This window comes from Lepisosteus platostomus, chromosome 7 (assembly GCF_059453375.1).
Source record: "Lepisosteus platostomus isolate fLepPlt1 chromosome 7, fLepPlt1.hap1, whole genome shotgun sequence".
NCBI lineage: Eukaryota > Metazoa > Chordata > Actinopteri > Semionotiformes > Lepisosteidae > Lepisosteus > Lepisosteus platostomus.
The window spans coordinates 15,211,609-15,233,148 of NC_142617.1; the positions used below are offsets into that span (position 1 = coordinate 15,211,609).

The window sequence follows — 21,540 nt, forward strand, 5'->3', positions numbered from 1 at the left end:
CAAACAGAGTGGAGGTGTTATCATAGCAGGTTCTCTCTGCCTGAACACTCTCATAGAAATGTATCAGTCATGCTGGCTTGTGCACTTGCAAAATCATCTTAGTGCCCTATTGCAAAGGAAATTTGACATGGAGACAGATTGCCCACGTCTAAAATGGTTAAAAAGTGCATCAGCCAAAACTGCTTATTTATTTTGCTATTCCTAATACATTCTTATGTGCTCAAATATTTTTTTTGAATATTTAAAAGGTTTACAGCTGTATCAGCTGATTATTAGCATTCATAAAACACTTGTTCCAGAGCGTGATACGTTTCATTTCGGAGCCAGCCAAATACTAATGGTAGAAGCAAAGCCTGAACACAGGCTCCACCTGTGCCCTGTTTTCTAATCACGTTTGTCACAATATTTTCAACATCTGATGTTTTCCAGGCACAATAAAGCCTGACCCTGTCATGTCTATTTCTGTCTTTGGTAGAAGAAAGTCCCAAAATTACATTATCGCCATGTGGGATGGTTGTAATTTCGAACAGCATGAAGCACATGTGCCAGTGGTTCCTTTTAATTACTTGCGCGCGAAATCTCTGACGCAGCTGAAACAAAAGCCATTGCAGCCATCTTTTCCCTTTCTTCTCCCAGCCCGATCCTGACAGGCTTAGAGAAATCTGCCCGTTATTTTCTGGTGGTGTGATTAGATTGGGGCTGAAGTCTCCAGCTGGCAGCCTTGTCTGTGACTGGAGGCGGCTGTCCCTTGCGCTTGTCACCGCCTGACACTCCTGACAGGATGGGGACGGTTTCACCAGACAGGTTCATTAAATGGCATTTTTTACAGCTGGGCTTCAAAAAATGAGGGCTGAGCTTTGTCAAAGACCAGGGTCTAGAGGGGCCCCTGGTTGCTGGTTTAAACCAAAGCTTTGTTGTCTTGACAAATATTTTGATCCGGGCGGTTTTTAAAATCTGACACCTTTTTTTGTTTTGTACGACCATCCCTTTTGGCCTGCACTTTGTACACTCTGCATTATTACAGCATGAAGACTCTGAGCAGATCACATAAGCAAAGCTGATTAAGATAAAGATCTGTGTTCATTGGAAATGAGAGATGCATCCCCAGTTTGCTTTCAGTTTTATGAATGTCAGTATTATCAAGTAAACAGCAACTTATTAGTTACAACAATAGGAAATATATTTTAAAGGTACATTTCAGAGCTTTTTGGTAAATGTATCTTAAAGTACAATATTCTGACTTGTATATGGAGTGGTTTAACATGTAATAAAATATTGTATAAATAATAAAGGCTCATCTATGCACCTGAAGTGCCCTTGTCTATATGTGCATACTACTGTTTTCCATTTTAAAACAGCATTACTGTCTTACTCAGTCAGTAAAGTTTTAGTATCATATTTATAGGTGCATATTAAGGACACTTAATCTCTTAGTTTCAACACTGTAGATCTTTTGGTTGTACGGTTGCTTTTAAACATTTCCATACATAATATATACTTTATTTGTACAAAATAACATCATTGGTGAATAACATCACATTAAAATTTGAAAATAATGCTGAGGAAACAGAAAAAGATTAGTGGATTCTTTTAGGCCACCAATTACAGGTCTTTGAACACTCTTCTGTCCTTTTCTGTCCTACCTAAACTCTTTATTGCACCTTGAACACATGGCCCTATGTGTTGGGTTTTTTTTTCATGATCTTTTAAATAGTAGTATGGGGTAAGAAATTATCATTAACATGACTATCTAAATTAGTAATGTTAGAGTAGATGCTGGATTTCAGAGCTTCCCCCAATTTAGAATTAGTGTTTAAATGATCACATTTAATTTAAGCAGTTAGTCTATGCATCACTGAGAATGCTTATTTGTCATTAATTGATAATCAATTAGAAAAACTAGTTAGAAAACTGTGGGAGAATAACAATTTAAAACTAGGATGAGGCAGATCATTTCTAAAACATGAGTGCAGAAAACTGGAAAAAATCAAGCACTTTGTTGAATTAAGGGCTTAAGAGCTTTACTAGAATAAAAACCAGAAAAGACTGGGATCCTACGGAACCAGGACTGGAAAACTACTGCAGGCAAAAAATAAATAAGGCAGGAACTTTGATAGAAAATAAACCTTAAAAGAGAGGAAAGTAAACAAAGTGCAGAATAACTCTATTAGGAGAGTTAGAACTGGGTCTTTGGTGGTGTAATGTGAAAGGTAATGGATCAAAAGAAGTTCTGTTTTACTAGATAGAAAATACCTCATCATGTTTTGCTCTTTTCCATCTTTTTGATGTTTATAGAGCTTTCTCATTGTGTTGTGCCTCCGTGGTCCTCTCTTGTGTTTAAATGGTTACGATGATGATAAAGAATATGGAAGCAAATTGTCTTTAAAATACATGTATAACTGTGATTTAAAAACATTGACAGACTGAGAACACGTGTCAATTGAGGGACAAGGTATTGAACTTATTGCACTGTTTGTTTTTTTAACAATTGATCTTTTTTAATAGTAGGATTCCCAACCGAATGCCTGATCATTACAGGAGGAACATAAACTGCTAGTTGGAATATATAATATTTAAGTAAATACCTAACATACTGTAGGATAGTGCCAAATTGTGCAGAGCCTTTTTTAGTGAGAAGCAAGGTTTCAAAGTCACCTTAATAGGTAACCAGTGCTGAAGTGAGACAACAAACATTATATCAAGATATAATTTGGCTCCACATTGGAAATTAACATAAATATTTTATCGAACTTTCAACCAATTAAGGACCTTTGTAGGTCCTTAACCACCGCAGGAAAAGCATTACTATAATAATTTCTTGAAAAAAACAAAAGCATGTACTAACCAAGCCACATCAGTCTTAGCAAGGTCAAGTACAAACAATATTTAAGACATAAAAGAATAAAAAATTTTGGTAACATTTTGGACATGGAGATTTACAGTTAAGGATAACCTCAAGGTTACCAACCTTTAGTAACAGGCTGACCGGGAGACCATCAGTGGTTACTCTAACTTTACTTTTTTTGCATAAATGATATGGAAAGCTTAATAACATTAATAACATCATTTTTTATTGCATTGCAGTTGCAAAAAAATCTGTTGCTTAGCAAAAAAATCCTGTTATCAAAGTTTAATTTCTGCTAGCAGATTTGACACTACAGACATGGCAAATGCAGTATAGCAGGATTAGTCTGAAGATCAATGTTATTAATTTATTATGTTAACACTGTAAGATCTAAAACGTTTATTATTTCGAAATGTGACTCATCCTGCTTGCTGAAAAATAATTCCAACACTGAAGATTAAAAAAAAACAGTTAACATCACACCACATCATTATATACGGAGTAACATGAAAACACAAAGTGTGCTATTGATTTCAGTACTCATTTATTGTGTTTTTTAATGCCTCACAGTATGTAATGTGTCAGTACATGGTGTTAGTGTACATACTTGGTTACTTATTTATCACAGTTCAAAAACTTGTTGAATATAAGTCATTTACTATTTATGTAGCTGGTATATTTTACTTCTTTCCCAACCACGGAGGTAATATATTCAGGTAAAAAACATCTATCTTATAACTGTATTTTCATCTGGAATTTGTGTTTTGAATTGTAGTTTCTATTCTCAGAACAGATATAGGATCATGTGATTGTTGGTAAGTGTAGATAATATGTAGCTATTGGGGTAAGAGAAGGAACTCTTCCCTGGAGATTGTGCCTTATTTTTATTATTATGGCAGCTTTTCTTGCCTTCACTGAAGTATTATTTGCAGATCATTCTGGCAGTAAAACCCAGAATCTCTATATGTTTGTGCTCCACGCTCAGCACTTCATTTACAGTAGCACTGGCATTTACCTCTCCTCTGCTTGTTGTTAGAGCCTGCTTCCTTAGTTCGCTTGTCTCTATGACAACTGTTTGAATCAGGATGCATAGCTGTCAAGTGGGGCATTACTTAGAGAAAAGTGCTAGTGATAGCAGCGTACCACAGATAGAGCATTTCAACATAATCCAATTTTAATTGAGCTCTAGAGACTTTGATGTGCTGCACAAGGTCGGGAAAGAGCTATTCCAGAGAGAAATTAAACCAGCCCAGCTAGCCTGCACTACCACAGACTGTCACCATTTTAAATGAGCATTAGCATCAGACTTAACCTTCCTCTATGAAACATCTCACTTTGCGTTCACCGTTTCCCCCTTCCTCTCTTTCCCTACTTGAAGGCTGAGGGGCTTTCATCTTTTTTTAACACCTCCTTGATTAAGTTTGAAAAGCATGAACCTGACCTATGAGGCCTGCGATACTCACCATTTGGTCCTTTTTGAACACCTCTCAGGGTGAAGACAGAAGAGATGGGGATTATTTTCACTTGTCAGTTAAGCAGGCTCATTTTTTCCTCTCGAGTCCTGAAGTCAAAAAGGTGTAGCTGTGTAGCATTACTTGTTTCTTTTATTGTTGCTATAATTTTTAATGATTCATTTACTGTAAGCCACTTCAAGAATTGTAAACCTCCTGTCTAGAGGAAGAAACAAAGTCAGAGCTGTTTTTTGGAAGCCACTAAAGGAACCAATACAAGAGGTGTTATGGAGACACCAAGAACATAGAACTTTGTCTTATACAACTGAGTCATAGATCTTACATGTTTTGGATTTTCTGTGAGACCAGTAAGAAAACAAGTAGCAAACTGTCTCAGCCTTCACTTAATTGTCCTGGAAGAAAAATATGAAAAATATTAATTCTCTTGTGTATGTAAAAGAGAAGCCACAGAATAGGCAGTTATTTATATACCTTTTCATTTTATAGTGCTTTTTATCCTTTTTCAACTTAAACATTGCACATCCTCCTCATTATTATTATTGTAAACTACACATTTGGTGCTATCTGTTTAAATATGTATACCCATTTACAGAATAGTATGAATGTAAATTCGTTTTTTCGGGTACTGTGTGCAATGAAGATGAAGCATCTTGGTTTATGTACATTAAGCATTTTGTCCCCCTCTCCAGTGTGTAGGATGTGTTACTACTAGTTTTTGTTATTTCCTCATCTTCAGCATCATCCAAGAGTGTTGTGTCAATGGTGACCGTATTCAGTAAAGGAAAGATGTTTCAATTTTCCCACAGGTTTTGATGGAACTTGCAGAAGTATATGATGTTGTTGGCCTTGTTTAAGTAAAACAAAAATGTACCCAACCAAATGCTGATGGTTAACGTGACAAAGGAAGACTGACAGTTTTGACATGACTTGGAAATTGTAGCCTTTTTAATCAAATCAGGACAAATGTTAAATAAAACGTAGAGCCGACAAATGTTCATATTGGAGGGGATGGCAAGTGTCTTTTTAACAGAAATACAGCTAATGTTTTGGGGTTTAGGCAAGCCCACGATAAAGTACAGCTAGATTAATTTAGCGTTTTTAGATTTTTCTTGATTGCAATCGCTGCCCATCCAATGCCTCTTTGCTGTGTTCACTGTGTTCAGGTTTTGGCGTATTCTGAAGGCCTACATGGGAAATGGATGTTCAGCGAGATCAGAGCAGTGTTCTCCAGGCGCTACCTGCTCCAAAACACGGCCCTGGAAGTGTTCATGGCGAACAGAAGTATGGCGCACTTGTAATCTCTTTGGCACATCAAACTTCATTTTCTGTAATACATCATTGCATTGCAGTACCAGTGTCACACCGTTTTGCTTTGATTGCTTTATTCCAGCTTCGGTGATGTTCAACTTCCCTGACCAGGCCACGGTGAAGAAAGTGGTTTACAGCTTACCTCGGGTAGGAGTTGGTACCAGCTATGGATTACCCCAAGCCAGGTGCGTCATTAGTGGAAACATGAGTTTAGCATATCCATTTCTGAAGCACTCTAGAAAAAAATACTATTATACAATCAAATACATTTCTGTTTTTTGATTTATAAAAAAAATAATTCTTTGAAACACACAGGAACTGACGTTGTTTCGCGTACAAAAAGATGGTGTTGAATTAATTCCCGAGCAAATACAAGGCCTGCAATTTTTAGTATTTTCATGCACCCAGTTTTTATGGCTATTTCCCACTGTACAAAACAGCCTTCTTGCCTGCAGCACTGACATTAAAAATCCCGCTGCAGCTGTCAGTGAAGTATGTGGGTATTGACCCTGTTTGAACCGACCTGCTTCCATTTGTGAAGACTATATCACACACCTGGTACTGGATTTATAGACATTACATTCTGAAGCCTCCGTCCTATTACATTGTGTATTTCAGAAATGTAAAAATTGAGATGACTACAGTATGAAAGACTTCAGTTCACATTTTTCAGATTTCTTTACTACCCCTTGCCAGTCCCTTGAGAGTCCCTTGCCAACGTGCAACACCAAGTGACATCAGAATATGACTTCTGTTTCCTTCAATAAAATATAATTGTTTAAAAATGTTTATTTTTGACATTTGAGTAACAAAATCCTAAGCATAAGTAATTTAAGGTTTTATTAATTAAGATGGTGTCTCCCAGTATTTTTTTAACAGTATCAAGAAAGAACAAGCCATTTTACAGGAATGGATTGCTGTAAAAATCATTAGACTCATCTCAAAGCAAACATCTTATTTTGACATACTAGCTTGAAATATTTAGTTCTTTTTGCTATCCAGACTTCTTTAAAATTGATGTTTTATGCTGCTACAAAGGTGATGTGAGTAGTTTTTGTAGTTTTATTTCAGCTCAGGAGTTTAACCTTTTAACAGTTTTGTATTATGTCCTATCTAAAAACAGCATATAAAATGTGGATGATCAAAGAGAATTCAGTTTGGGAGCAGTGCTAGATTCTTTTTCTATTTACCAAGTTTTTGTGCATGTGAGAGGGAATGGAAATCTAGGGCAAGAGAGCAAGACTTCCTTGCAATCCTTTTAGATTGTGTAGGAGGATCTTACAGCAAGGAGAGCACTTCAAGAAAGCACCTTTAAAAAAAGCTAGTGCCTGCCAACCGTGCTGGAGGAATGTCAGTGCCTGACTGCATGTACATACTGTAGAAGCACACCCAGCAGCATGAGATTATATTTTGAGACACAAGGTATTAGTTATTTGAGAAAGCAAGCTTTTTTTTTCTTCTAAACATGAGTATTGAGAACAGGTAGTCTGCCTTGCTGCATTATAAATTTTTCAGATGCAAAAAAATCTGTGGTTATAAAAGACTGACCAATTAATACAGTAATGTACATGCCATGTATTATACTTTTTTTACATTGGAAAAACACGAGGAACAAACCCTTTATTATCTCCCTCCTATCTGACAACTAATTTTATATTTTTTTCAACAAAGAAAATGTATTATTCAAAAAATTAAATGTTAGATAAGGTAAAAATAAAAACTACTGACTTTCCTTACTGATACTCAGTTATTAATTTTGGTCCATAGGAATGCTAGTGCTTGGCTTAGGCCAGTTAGTCTGTTTTCAGGTGTCTGATTGAAATAATGCTCTGACTGCTGTGTGTCTTCTGCAAAACCACGAGCCATCCTGAGTCGCCTGGGTGCTTTATTTTCTGCAGACCTACTGTATGGAAAGCATCTAAAAGTGGCAGTTATTCGCAAAGCATGTTTTTTTCTGTATATTGTCCCAAATTGCCTTTTGACAAATATTTTCTGAAAACACATTGCGTATTTAATAAAATACACAATATTCGTAAGCGTAGCTAAGACACATTGTGTGACTGTGTGTATGGAAAGGGTTGACCAGGGTTTTTGTAGAAAAGATTGTGATATTGTCCCTGCTCCTTTCAGAAAGCACTAACGAGACATTGCGGTTTCCTAGGCGAATTTCCCTGGCCACCCCTCGTCAGCTCTTCAAGTCCTCCAACATGACACAGCGCTGGCAGAGGCGGGAGATTTCCAACTTTGAGTACTTGATGTTCCTCAACACCATTGCAGGTGAGGGTTGCTTTTTTTTTAACTTTCTAATCCCTGGCTAATGGGTTTATGTTTGTCATAGCCTTCACTGTGGTGCCTTGATAGTTTGCGTTTATCCCACTGGGACTCTGGCTCTGGTGCTATGATGGATTCTGAAGCGTTCACATTAAATTTTATCAGGAGAGGTATAACCTGTCACCCTGCCTGCAGATTCATTTATTGTTTCTGGGGTCGTTTCCCTGCGCTCTTTTTCTGCCATTTCCTCTGCTGACAGCTTTGTCTGAAACAGAAGCTTTATTAGAGTCAACAAACCATTTTCCTAGAGTGTCTGGAAATAATAATGGGAAAATGTAATTTCATTGCTTTGTCGTTTAAGACAACTGCAAGTAGACAGGAGAACAACAGTTTCCTACCTAGTAGGGATATCTCCACACTCGTGGCACATTGAGATTACCTGCTTTCTGTTCAGACCAGTTACTACATGAATCACAATTACAAAAGTAATATGCATGAATTAATTAATCAATCTATGGAGCACATAAAAGACATAGACCTCTTTCAGCCCCTAGAAAGCTAGAGACACCAATTTTGTGTGGTGTTCTTGCGTAACTGAAGGTAATAGGTCTTTGTATCTGTATTCAACATCATGTAATTTTGTAACGTAACACATAATTTAATTTTTTTGGTAAGTAACACAAAATTACAGGGATCATTTATGTTATTATTTTTATCATTATTATTCTTATTATTTGTTCAAAAGGACACTGACTCTGCAGCAGTACCCAGACCATTAATTAATAAAATGAAATAAATGTACAGTATCTGTGTGATTTGATTTCTCAAAACTCTTGGTGTCTGTTATGTGATTGGCTGAAGCTGTGATGACTGAATAAGCAAGAACCCTTTCACATGCTGTTGAGCTCAGTGAGGTGTGATTTTTTCACTGCATAATTATACATATTTATATTTAGCTACAGCATGTGTTCGCTAAATTATTGTCATCTAATTAGATTTAAAGCAGACTGCTAACATGTAGAAAATTCATTAAAAATTCCTTCTAATGACCTAGAGATGACAAAAACGTCTGAGCAATGCTGGTCGGCAGACAGGCGGGGAAGATCAGACTTAAAGAGTGTTAATGTGAAGGCGGCAGTGCTCTAATTAAACAATATTCCGCTATTATTAACATCTTCTGCAACTGAGAGCAGATTTAACTTCTGTCAGGTCTTTTTGAAACTCTGCTGTGCCTCTTCAATGGCCTTCTGAAGTCGATAATATTAACTTGTTTAATTAAGCTTAGTTTTTTTTATTCTTCTCGTACTCCCGTTATTTCCAGGTAATATATTTTTTAGAGCTGTAATAATGCTGCATATTGTTACAGAATGGTCCCAGCACAAGGCAGAAATACCAGGAGGAAGCCAGCTATTGGTAGCACACTCATTCAAAGCTTAGGGTTTACTTCCCTAGTGGCTAATGGTTCAGGCGTTTTGCCTTCTCCACAAAAAAGAAAGCCAGAGTTCAGCAAATAGGTTTCTAGGATGTGGGTGTTAAAAGAAAACAGAACAGGGAGGCAAGGAATTTGGAGAAATCTTTAAAAAAAAGCTTGAATAGTTCCAGCTTTGTATTAAAATAATGTAGCAGTATGAGCAGACATATGGATTTCATCTTGGAACAGCCATTTTGATGATGTCAGGGTTATAGGATCTACAAGTATTTAACCTCTTGGAGCACTGCGTATCCAGCTCAGATTGTAGTCTGTTATGCTCATAGAAGACATCATTATCTGTGTACACATCCACACTGAACTGCAGGAAGCTAACATACCCTTCATACTTACTGTGAAAGTTCCATTTCTTCAAAATGTAACTACTATAATGATAGTATTTACCATCATTATAGTCTGAGGCTGGGGCTTTGTATACTTGGGATACCATAGGTTGTAATTGCTTTGCCTATTTTCTTTGTATTTAAACTTTTCTGTCTGGTGTCTGACCCTATAGAAAGCAAACAGAGCATTATATAAATTATTTATTTGAGCCAGTTTGAAAATAAGAGAAACAAAAAGAAACATGCACATTTAAAAAGGTTCCCCCACTGAACACCCTCATAGCTGCTTCTGATGTGAATGTTCTAATGAATACTGTTATTTAGGAATGATTTATTTCTTCATTCAAAACAAGTTTAACAGGGCTTATGTGTATCGGAATTTATGTAGTAATGTGGCCTTCTAAGGCCAGGCCTAATGAAGCAACTCCCAATCCAAAAAATGATATACAAAAATGCTAAATTAGAACAAAAAATATATTAGACTACAAATGCTGAATTTCCTTGCATTTGACACAAAAAAGCGCTAAATATATTCAGGCACTGTGAAATTTAAATATATGGAACATAAAACACTTGCAGAATGTGTATGTAGAAATTACAAAAAGTTCCTGGGAAGATCTTATCAAAAGTCCTTTAGTGTAAGTGAGTGCACTTATGTTTCCTGAAATTTGTGTGGAACTGTACTGTATCAATTGTATCACCCAGCAAGAGTGTTGTAAGGGTGCTGTGTGGGGACAAACTGAACTGGATACTTTAGAAGAGGAAAAAACTTGCAGAGATTTGGCAGACAGGAGAGATTTTCAGGAAATACCAGCCACACTTCAGCCCTTTGTTCCCTGTCAGATTGATGGAAGACCTTTATGACAAAACATATTTTAACAATATCTTTTTGCCAACTTTTGCCCATTCGTTTCATTTTTTTATAAAACTGAATTAACTTTTTTTTTATATACCTGAATAATACTGTAGTGCCTGAACATTAGGCTTTGGTGTAATGAATTACGTTTCATGGCACAACTATTGATATTAAAATGGATATTTGCTGTTTCACATTGTTTTCGCTTTGAAGGCACAAATCCCACAAATGTTAATTCTGTTTAACAGATTTTTAAACTTTCTGAGCCTTTTCTATTGTATTTAAACAACATTTTGGAAATCACTGTTTTTGTTTTCTGACTGAAAAGAGATTTCAGGCAACAACAGAGAAATACATGTGCTTTACAGTTACATTTTTTAAGAGTGTCATGATATTTGTTTGACCTGATATATGAACATTTTAAACTTATTTTAAACCAGTTATTATAGCAAATAAAAAAATAGCATTTAAATCGAGTATTATGAAAAAAAGGGAACAATCACTGGTAATTATACAATTAGCTGTTTCTATTTTTAGAAAGATTTATTAATTTCACTTATTTTTCAGTACTCACCTTTCAATTTCACTGCAATTGTTGCATTACGTGTTTAAAAAATATAGCTTAGAAGTGATTTGTCATACTGACAGTATAAAGGAAGGATACAGTATTTTTAATTTCTAGCTTTTTGTTATGGATGTATTTCATATGATGGAATGTAATATCAGAAACAGATGACACATTTGGAGGCACTGAAGTTGAACTGTCTCAATGTAGTCACTGTCATGGAGGCTGGAGGTACATTTCTCCACAGTTCCCAAATACACTTGCACCAGTCAAGTGCAAGGCCTGTCTCCATCATAGCAAAATCTCAGTAGAACGAAAGACTTCTTTTGCATTTAACTAAATTACTCTTTGGTCCATCTCAGTATTTGTGCCTTAAATGTGAGTATGAATTAGTCAAAGAATTATAGAACAACATCTTCTCGAGGCCCTTCATTAAACATTAAACCGCTCAAGGCCTTTCTGCATGTCCATTTTCAGACAGTCTGCACTTTCATGAGTTTATTGAATCTTGAATTCTTGAGAACAATTGTTTGTGTGGGAAAGGAGGCAGCCGGGTATGTGTGGAAGTTTATTACTGTTTTTAAATATAATTAAACCGCAATCTGTGAATAAATGTAATCACATACTGTTTTATATACATACGTCTTATACGCTATATGCCACAGAATGACACTTGATAAAATGAGAACAAACTGAATGGAAAAAAAAATAGTACTGACTTTAAGTGCTACCAAGACTTGAAGTCTTTTTAAATCTATTGAGCCCACAGTGGTCATGCTGATTCTATTTTGTTAAACAGAAGTGGTTTGTTCTGAACTAGACCTGAGCTTCCTGTGAACAGCACGGAGCTCCTGTCTTCATCTTCATAACTAACAAAACAAAAGTTATTTACCTAAACAAGAAGTCTAGATGTTTCCAGACTGTATTTCTTAAAAAAATGGTCATTGTAGTTTGTCTGCGTTTTGTCTATAATCTATTAACATATTATCAATCATGTTGGAAACAGTTAAAAAATATTTAATGTCTCTAAAGCATGTATTAAATGTTCAAATATTATTATTACTGTATTTTTCTAGCATTTTATTATTTTCTTTTCCAGGAATGTCTTTTAAATACATTTTATGACTGGGGCTCTGGGTTTTGCCTTTCCTTCAATATTGGTTTAAGCTTTGTCTGTATGTGTATGCTGCTTTGCTCTTTACAGAGATGACACAAAATCCTGTTTTCTCAGTATGAAGTTTAGTACCCTCGAGGTTAGTAAAGGCTGACTGGAAACAACACGAAGGAAACTCGTTGCTCGCTGTTGCTCTGGGGGTGCTGGAATGCTGCACACTCGTCTCTGCTGTAACACGAGCTCACTATTGAATACCCGCTGAATCTCTGTGCTTCCTTCACATTTCTATCTTTCTTTCCCCAGGGCGAACATACAATGATTTAAACCAGTACCCCGTCTTTCCGTGGGTCCTCACAAATTACGAGTCTGAGGAGCTGGATCTCACTCTTCCAGGCAACTTCAGAGACCTCTCAAAGGTACCAGGTCTCGTCTCTCAACACTGTGGTATATGGGGCAGGACTGCTGCTAGGACTAGAGCCTTTTCTTTTTTTTAAGCCCTTAAATGTAAAAGAATACTATTTAAAAACAAAATAATGAGGACATGGTTAGAATACTTCATTTTCACCCTTGGAAAAAGAAAACAGTATGCAATAAAACAGTTTGACTGTAATATACGTTACCAGTGCAACAGAGATTATTGCCACATTCTGTGGTCTCCTTTTGTTCTCCACAGAACGTCTGCACACAGATGCATTTGTAAAAATGCCGCTCGAGGCCTTTCTGCATGTCCATTTTCAGACAGTCTGAACTTTGATGAGTTTATTTTTTATTTTGTCATGTCTTAATGTTTCCCAAAGGACATATCTTAAGGTGCCTTCATCAGAGAAAGGGCTTGACACCAACATTCTGAAATGTTTTTTTTGCATTTTTTTGTAATGTTCTAGCTGCCATTTTCCCAAAACATATAGCACTGAATATTATTCCTACAACATCTTATTATTAATTTGGGTAGTATACACTGCTAATTACAACACAGAGAAATGGCTCAGGCTACTTTAGAAAACCATCGATCGTACATCATTAGATCACAACAGTGTATGCTTCTTTGTCACTCATTTATTTCAGTTATTGAACAGAGATCGATTGTTTATATACAGTAACTTCAATATACAGTAGAAGATAATAACAAATCATTGAACAGATTTTAAACAAAACAGGCTGACAATAAAGTGAGTAATGTTCTATGAACCAAGATTCAAAATGAACTACACTTCCCCGGTTTGTTTTTATGATTGCTAACTAGATAGAGTGCAGATTTTGTTCTCCTGCATTATCTTAATCCCCTAAATAGGCAAGCTGAATTCGGGATGGTAATCTGCAGACAATAAATTATGCTGCTCTGGAATCTTCTGGTCATTAAAACCGTGCATGCCTGGTGCCCATCCTGGGCACAGGATGTCATACCAGTGAATTTCCTAAAACGCTGTCATCAGCAGACCTTCATGGGTCTGACAAATAATTATAAATCAACTGAATGCTGAAATAACCTGCTTTGTTTCAGAGCCCACTCCCTCGTCTTAATTTGTCTCGGCTGTTAATACTGCTCTGGCCTTCTGATTCGTCCGCCATGTTCTGTTTGTGTTCCTTCGAGCATCAGAAATGTTAGTTACACAAATTCAACTGCAGTTCGGGGATTCACTGACCTGAAATTGAATTGCATTCCTGTCTCATATTCTGTTTGTATTCTTTAGACCATTTTGGAATAGAAAGAAAGAAGGCAAGCAGATGGCCTGGTGTGGCCTGTTAGTGTCTTTTTGTGTTATAGGGAATAATAATCCTGAATCTCCTGCTTTAGCATATAAAATAGTCAAATAGTTACTATTTCTTAACAATTTGAAAACATAGGTTGTGCATCAAGGTTGTGCTTAATCATGTTTTTCACTTTATTCAGCATCTTGTACAGCATACAGTATATGATTTCAGTCATGTGATATTTGTGTTGAATATCCCACTATTTTTATTTCCAGTAAATCTCTTTCGTAAAATCAATACTGGCATACACATTTTTTCACATATACGGTACAGGTATGTCACCATAAGGTTACATTTGTCGACATTTGGTGGATGATGGTGTATATACTGTACATATTAAATTACTAATGTAAAACCATTGAAAGGATAAGCAGTCTAAAATAACATGCTGGGTCTGCCCATTAAAAGGAGCAATGTATAATACCTACATTTTGACACAATTCCATTTTCTCTCACAATTCATTTGTAAGGATGTATAGTTTTACATCTTCCATGATTTCTGTTAATGGTGAGCACTTATTAATGCAGCAAAAAATATCTATTAAACTATAGTTTGCCAGTAACAGAAACTGAATAATTTCCCAGGCAACAGAAAACAATTTTTCTTTTTCAGCAAAATGATCACATATGTGTACATAGAGATATGCGCCACAAATATGTGAAACAACTGTGAATATGACAATACAACCGTGCAGTACATACAATGAATTGTGACCTGTTTGATTAATTTGAAATGATTTGAAGTTTGATTTTGGATGTGTGTAGACTTCTGTAGTTAAACTATAGAAAGGAACAGTTGTAGCATTCATTAGATGTTTCTGGCATACAGTACATTCTTGTTGGTCGCTTCCTCAAAAGAACAGCTCTAGTTTTTCGTCGATTTGTCGTAACCTTCCCTGCACTGCCAGGCTCAAAGTACCATGCCCCTGCAGTGTTTTAGAGTTAGTGAGTCTTCACGACTGTCATCACTCCATGTTTCAGCACAAACTCCTTTGAGAGAAAATAACATTGAAAAGTAACTCAATTGTGCGTTTGATGAGTTCGATCCCGCTTCAAGTCACTGGCCAACTATGACCAAGATGCTTCAAGCTGTAGCACATAATTGGCTGAGCATCACTGGGATTAGCCAGTTAGGGCTCTCGTGGTTCTCTCCTCCAATTGGTGTTCAGCCTCAGATATGGGGCTGTGTTGCCTGTGACATGTTAAAAGACGAGTGGCTCATACTGTAGATAGGCTGTTGGTGGAGTCTGGCTGCACTTCCTTATTCTCCATCATCTGAAGTTGCATGATTTGTAGACTTAAGCCCAGACCTAAAAATGAAACAATTGGCTAATCTAAAAATTTGGTGGGTATCACAAAATATATTTTTTTCCAAAAAAATAGCTTCTTAAAAGAATTTTTGTGTTTCTCTTTAAACGCAGCAGGTGTCTTCAGAAGCAATTAATGTGAAACAGAAATATAAATTGTTTCTTATAATCCATATACTGCATATTTGTCGTTATAAATCTTTCATTGAGCATTAAAAGTTAAAATGGAAAATTTGTATTCCCTCTTTATTTAAAAAATAGGCCTGTTGAATATTTACACATCATAGATTTTAATTTAAGTATTTGTTTTTCCAAATACACAGTAGAAATTGAACATTTTATTACGTTGTTTTTTTGCCTAGTCCACAAGAGCTGGAATCCAGAGACATTTCCAAGTGATCTAATCCTTTAGACCCCCCTTGTAAATTCCATCCGGAGGGACTGTTATGCTTTATGTATTGTAATATATTCCTTCTACATCATTCTGCAGTGTTTACAGCCCATTCGCAGGCTTCATTAGCATGAGTTCAAAGTCTCTCGTCTCCTGACAGTTGTCCTTGGAACCCTGGAGCTCTTCCTCAAAAAGTTCAGAGCTAATAGACCACAACGAGCCAGTGCCCCTACACATCTTGACAATGTTGGCTTTCTTGTGGTAAATTATGTATTGCGCCAGCATGCATCTTTCCTGCGTGTATATTAATAAATGCAGCAAACAGAGGAAAAGGGAGAGAAAGGAAGTAGGTGGAACCTAGTTATACGCACTGAGAACTGTCAAATGCCATGGGTAGAGCACAGCTTTCCTCTGTCGGGGGGACGTGAGTGTGGTTAACTGTATGGATTGCACCTAGGAGGTTAAATTCTGGGAAGCATCAGTGTTTTTAAGGAGTTTGAAACTATAATTGAATGTTTTTTCCATTCAGTTCAGTCACATAAATTTCTGTTTATCCAGTAGTTAGAAATTATTTTATTTATAATTTGATGTTTAAAATGCATCCAATTTATAAATGTAAAAAAGTGGGATAGCTTTGCCACCCTTCTTAAAAGGCAAAAGAAGACAGGGAAGATATAGATAGAGCTGATGTGATGAAGTTCTGTTTTACTTTTTTTATATATACCCAAACATTCTTTACAAAATACCTGTATTTATCAACACGGATGAGCATCTCTTTACAGCCTGTCTTGTCTACACATCTCTTTTCAGCTGCATTGCGCAGGTATATATCCTTTTTGTACCTGCAGTTCATGTTTGAGACAATATTCACACATTAAAATCCTCGATTACACCTTCCTGTCTTGCCATTGTTATATTTGTCATCTAATCTATGCCCGTACAAGTTCAGTCTTCATTTCAGTTCCATTCATAGTCTGTCTTGGAGTCAGCTCTCATACCTAGTAGAACAGTTTTAGATGGGCCTTGTATTGTATAATTCATTATATTAGAGCTAATAAGATGAACACTGTGAGATACAGTAATTTGTGTATTTTTACTTATTCCCCATTAGAAGCAAATACAAATGGTTCAGTATGGTATTGGTTGGTGCAACAGACATACAGGTTTTTAATGAGCTGCTGGTATGAACTGCCATTTCTTACATGACAACAAAGACAAATAACACTCCCTTTCTCATGCAAGTGTTAGCAGTGCAGTACACTCAGCATGAGAACATCTCAAATGAAATAAGTCATGTTTAGTAATTGGTTTCATTTGAAGAAGTATTTGCAAACTTGAGATGGTGATAAAAGATCCTACATGAGTCTTGCACAATATTGCTTAGAGAAACACAGCTCTTGTTTCATTTTGAAAAGTGTATGTTTTATTTTGGACAGGCTAACTTATGTAGCGTGTTCCAATGTTTTCCATACCTGATACATTAATTGGCTCTATTTCCACAGTGATCTTGCTTGAAAAATAGCTGCGTTGGAAGAGTTTAAGAATCGTCTCCTGCAGAGTCAGTGAGGTGACTCTTGAGCAGGAAATGACTCAAAGGTGCCGGATGAGACTTTATGTCCTGCAGCTTCTTTCCAGTGAACATTGTTCTAGAGCATTCAAGTGAGAAAGAGATATGCATCTTAATATTTCTGAACACCTACACACCTGCGATTATTGCACTTATTAGGCACTTAGTGAAGTGTGATAAATGCAATATAAACACACCCATTTGCCAAGGACAGCATTCTTTTTTTTAATTGCACACATATTTGAGCTCTGTCAGCCTGTGAGGTATAAAGGTACAAGCAGAAGTTAATTCTATGCAGAAAAACAGAGAGAAAAAACACATTTGGGCTCTGAAGCTGAAAAAGCAGTCTCAGACGAATCGTTGTTTTCCCAACTTTTCAGTGTGAAATTAAACTTTACACTTTACTTGTTCATATATTTCAGTGTCATACTTTTTATGATTACTTCCTCTCTATTTTTTTTTTACTTACCTAAAGAAAAGGAAGCTAACCAGTATGTTGCCTCTGGCTGTTCATTGGATTAATTTAACAGCACACTGAAGTGTTAAATACTGTCATTAGTCCAAACTAAATTAAATTTTCTGTCAGATTTTTAGACTTCCTTTGTCCTGAAATCTTTTGTACATCTTCAGTGGGAAATTGTGTCCCCGTCTGAACCTTTATTAGAAAATTAAAGTCACATAAGTAAATATTGATTTTTGTTTAATCTGTACTTTAACCTTTTCATTATTTTCTCAGAGGATAAAAAAATAGGGCCAAGTGATTGAGTAATTATTTAAATTAGTAGAATTGCAAGCACTGAAAGGTTGAAAAACAGAAGCTCCTTAGGAGAAACTTTAGATTCAGCAATCATTTGCATCATTTATGAGTTAAGTCAGTGGTGGCTGGTGCTAGCTTTAAAGATTTGTTTGATCAATTCATTTTTAATCCTGAGTTTTTAACAACTGAGGCATCAGAGAAAGTTCAACACCATCACTTATTGTATCTGAATTAGAGGAATGACGATTATAGGGTATAATTTGGCTTGAACGATGACATTCTGACCATGTGCTCATGACAGAAAAAACGATTTTACCCTTTTGGCCTTTGGAATTGTTAGAATGGCATTTGAGTCTTTGAAGGTAGACTCAATTCCTGCATTTATTCTCTAGTGATGGTGATTGCCAAAAGCTGGGCTTTGTTTTTTCTCTGAACTTTTATTATGAGCTCCATGTTTTTTAAACCTGCTGGAATGTAGATCCCATCAGCCATTGCTGTTTTCGATGTAGGCTTAAAGTACTGAATTTCCTGCCACAAAGTAATAAAAAATAAAGGTAAAAAATATCTACAGGCTGTTCAGTATTGTTCAGGTATTCATTAGACAGTCAGGCCATCCCAAAGATGAAAACTATTGTGCTTTCCAGCTGTATGAAATGAGAAGTTCTGTTTTTAATATGGCCACCTCATGCTGCTTCCCTGTCACACAAATTACAGCCTTGCACCCAGAGAGCTGTACATTTCTGAGATGTGCACTGGATAAAGCTGTCAGAGAGGAGCTGCTAAAGTGCCAGCCTGATTTTAGCTTTATTAGGGGTGTTTTTTTTTTTTAAATCGCAACTAGACTGGTACCATACATTGTCTGCTTTGTTTTGCCTCTTGAGACTCTGTTGAAAGAGTGAATGTGGTGCCTCTTCAGGTAAGTTGAGGTAAACAGTGGCAGCTCATCCTCTTTGTGCATATTTGTGAAGTTCCATCATGCAATTTCATATTAACCAGTTAATCCACCCCTCCAACACACCCCTTACATGTTTCCTTTGTTTTGTGAGTTTAACTGCAAACAGAGATGTTTTTAATCCAAAGTTTGTAAGATGATTGAAATAAACTGAAGCCTAACACTCAAGAGTAGGTAGCAGTCATTACTCAAGTTAAAATTATCTTACAAATTAGAATTATGCTTTAAATCAAATTATTGAAATCTGTAATTTAAAAAGAAAGCATTGCTAAATATCTTTGTCGCATTCTATACATTATCTCCTTGAAATGTAAGAAATAATTTGTTTTCCAAAATATTTTTACATACAACTTAGGCAACTACAGTGTGAACTATTCATGCTATTTAGGTACTGTAGTGTGCCTGTATCAGTAACAATTTTAAGATAGTAGTGCTCTTATTTCAGATTTTTTTATTTCCTCATTGCAGCTGGCATATAGTGACATCAGCTCAGCTGAGTATGAAATTTTTGTTACTTCGAATTTTGTGGCACAAGTGCCTTATTTCCTGTGGGCTAAAATAAATATTCAAAGATATTTCATAATAACTTTGACACAGAACAGAGTTTCCTGTTGGAACTGTCCACACATCCCATAGGTGAGAATTGCATTTCAATCAAGACATTCTATCCTTTTTTACTGTTTTGTGGGAGCTGATTTTTCCAACATTGACATCTGCAGTTAATGGTACAGCAGAAATTGCTAGTGTTTATAGTGCTATAGCAAAACATAGCTTTCATGTCTAAAGGATAGACAGAAACACACAAGACATTGACTAATGCCAGATACTTTATTGCCACCTTTAACCCCATTTCTGCACCACTAGATGCTTACTTGACGAAGTGGTATAGTAGGAACATTAGTCGATTAGGTGGGGTGTAATAAACTATGTGTCATCTTGAGCTTCTCTTTAAATCTTGCAAAAAAACTTGTAAACTAAAACAATCTCTCCATTGTTTTAGACTACTCCCATAAATGCAAAATCCAGTTTATTTTTCTGTTAATTTTCCTTTATTAGTTTTTAGACATAACTGTCCAATTTTTATATATTTATATATTTTCTCTAAAATGCAAAGGTTAGTCATTTTCTACGTAATTTATACACAGGCATTATTTCAAACTCTTTCATCTGCAGTTTAACAATTCTAATGATCAGAACCTTACTCTGATTTTTGCAATCTTGCTACAATAACGTAGTGCTGTAGTACATGTACATGTAGTAGCTATTGCACATTTAATGTATCACAAGTAAAAGGAATGGTAAAGGAGCTTAAGTAATCTAAATGAACAAACTTAGATATATAGATATCAAGCATGAATCCGTTGCACGTGGATGCACAATTGATTATATCTAATAAGTTTAAGAGCATGGGAAAATTGGTATTGGATGAAATAATAAATATCCAGTCAGAGCTATTCTACTCCCAAGTGGCAAACATGTGAGGGCAGAGAGACAGGGGACTTGCTTGATGGGTATTTAAGAATTAACACTATTAAACCATGGAAAAGGCTTTTAATTTTGAAGTAATAGGGTAAAAAGGCATGCAAATCCCTTAATTTATATTGTGCTTTTTTAATTTTCATAATCATGGATATATTGGATGAATAATACATTATTATTTGCTCTCTTCTCTCTACTGTGCTACCTCTAAAGTATTTACTTGTTTTTTTATAGCCTGTTCATACTCTGTTGAGAATGTTCCCAGATTATTATTGTTAATTTCTGTACATCTTTTGTCTGCTTCTAAAGCACCTTCATTTTATGAGTTCAACACTGTTTTATACTTTTTCATGACATTGTTCTAAGCATAAGTGCTGCATCTGTGTTTTTTTATGCGATGATACAGTACCAGGTGTATTTAAATTGTAGTGCTTTTGTTACCATTATGCCTCTCAGTGTAAAGCCGAATATTCCATAGGTTTACAAGCATGCTATGTTTTACTCAGGAGGTGAAATAAAAAATTTAACGTGACAACATTATGGTAGTCTACACTGTTGTATAAAGAACTACTTCCATTTTATCGTGAACAATCAATGACAAAATTGAAGTATGTAACTGCCCTGTTGCACAGTGTCCCATTTTTGTTTACAAACTTGAGTAATTTTTTGGTCACCAAATTTGATTTCTAGTGGTGTGTAACAGTATCTGAAAAAATGTTTGTCAAGTTGAATAATTTAAGGTGACATAAGTTTTGTGTGCTGTGAAGTTTTTTCTGCTTTCAAAGGGTGAGTATGTTAACAAATGGTATCAAGTTTGTGTGTTATTTTCCACCTGATGAGCCTTTGTTTTCTGTTCCCTTCTGAAATCAAAAGGACATGAACAGGCATTCTGATTATTATTTCTGTTCTTTTGGAGTAATTGAAGAGGACATATGCTCTTTGTAATGGCAGTATTCCATAAAATAAGTGGGTATGAAGACTGTAGTTTACTGAATCGGCTGTACAACTTAAGCCCAGTCTGGTTCCACAAGTAACATTTTTACAGTGTGCTAGACTTCCTGTGGCTCACAACCCAATCAAGCACTGCCTGTA

General features: G+C 35.9%; 1 protein-coding gene across 18 annotated transcripts in view; it reads left to right on the top strand.

Annotated features, from left to right (window-relative positions):
- The window catches only part of nbeaa (neurobeachin a), a 361,778-nt gene that overhangs the window by 294,570 nt on the left and 45,668 nt on the right, over window positions 1-21,540 (top strand). For all 18 annotated transcript variants that reach the window (XM_088639451.1, XM_088639435.1, XM_088639437.1 and 15 more), the window contains 4 exons: window positions 5,481-5,598; window positions 5,708-5,810; window positions 7,787-7,902; window positions 12,547-12,659. In XM_088639451.1, coding sequence (XP_088495577.1) covers window positions 5,481-5,598; window positions 5,708-5,810; window positions 7,787-7,902; window positions 12,547-12,659 — 450 coding nt within the window. The remainder of the gene's footprint in view (window positions 1-5,480; window positions 5,599-5,707; window positions 5,811-7,786; window positions 7,903-12,546; window positions 12,660-21,540) is intronic.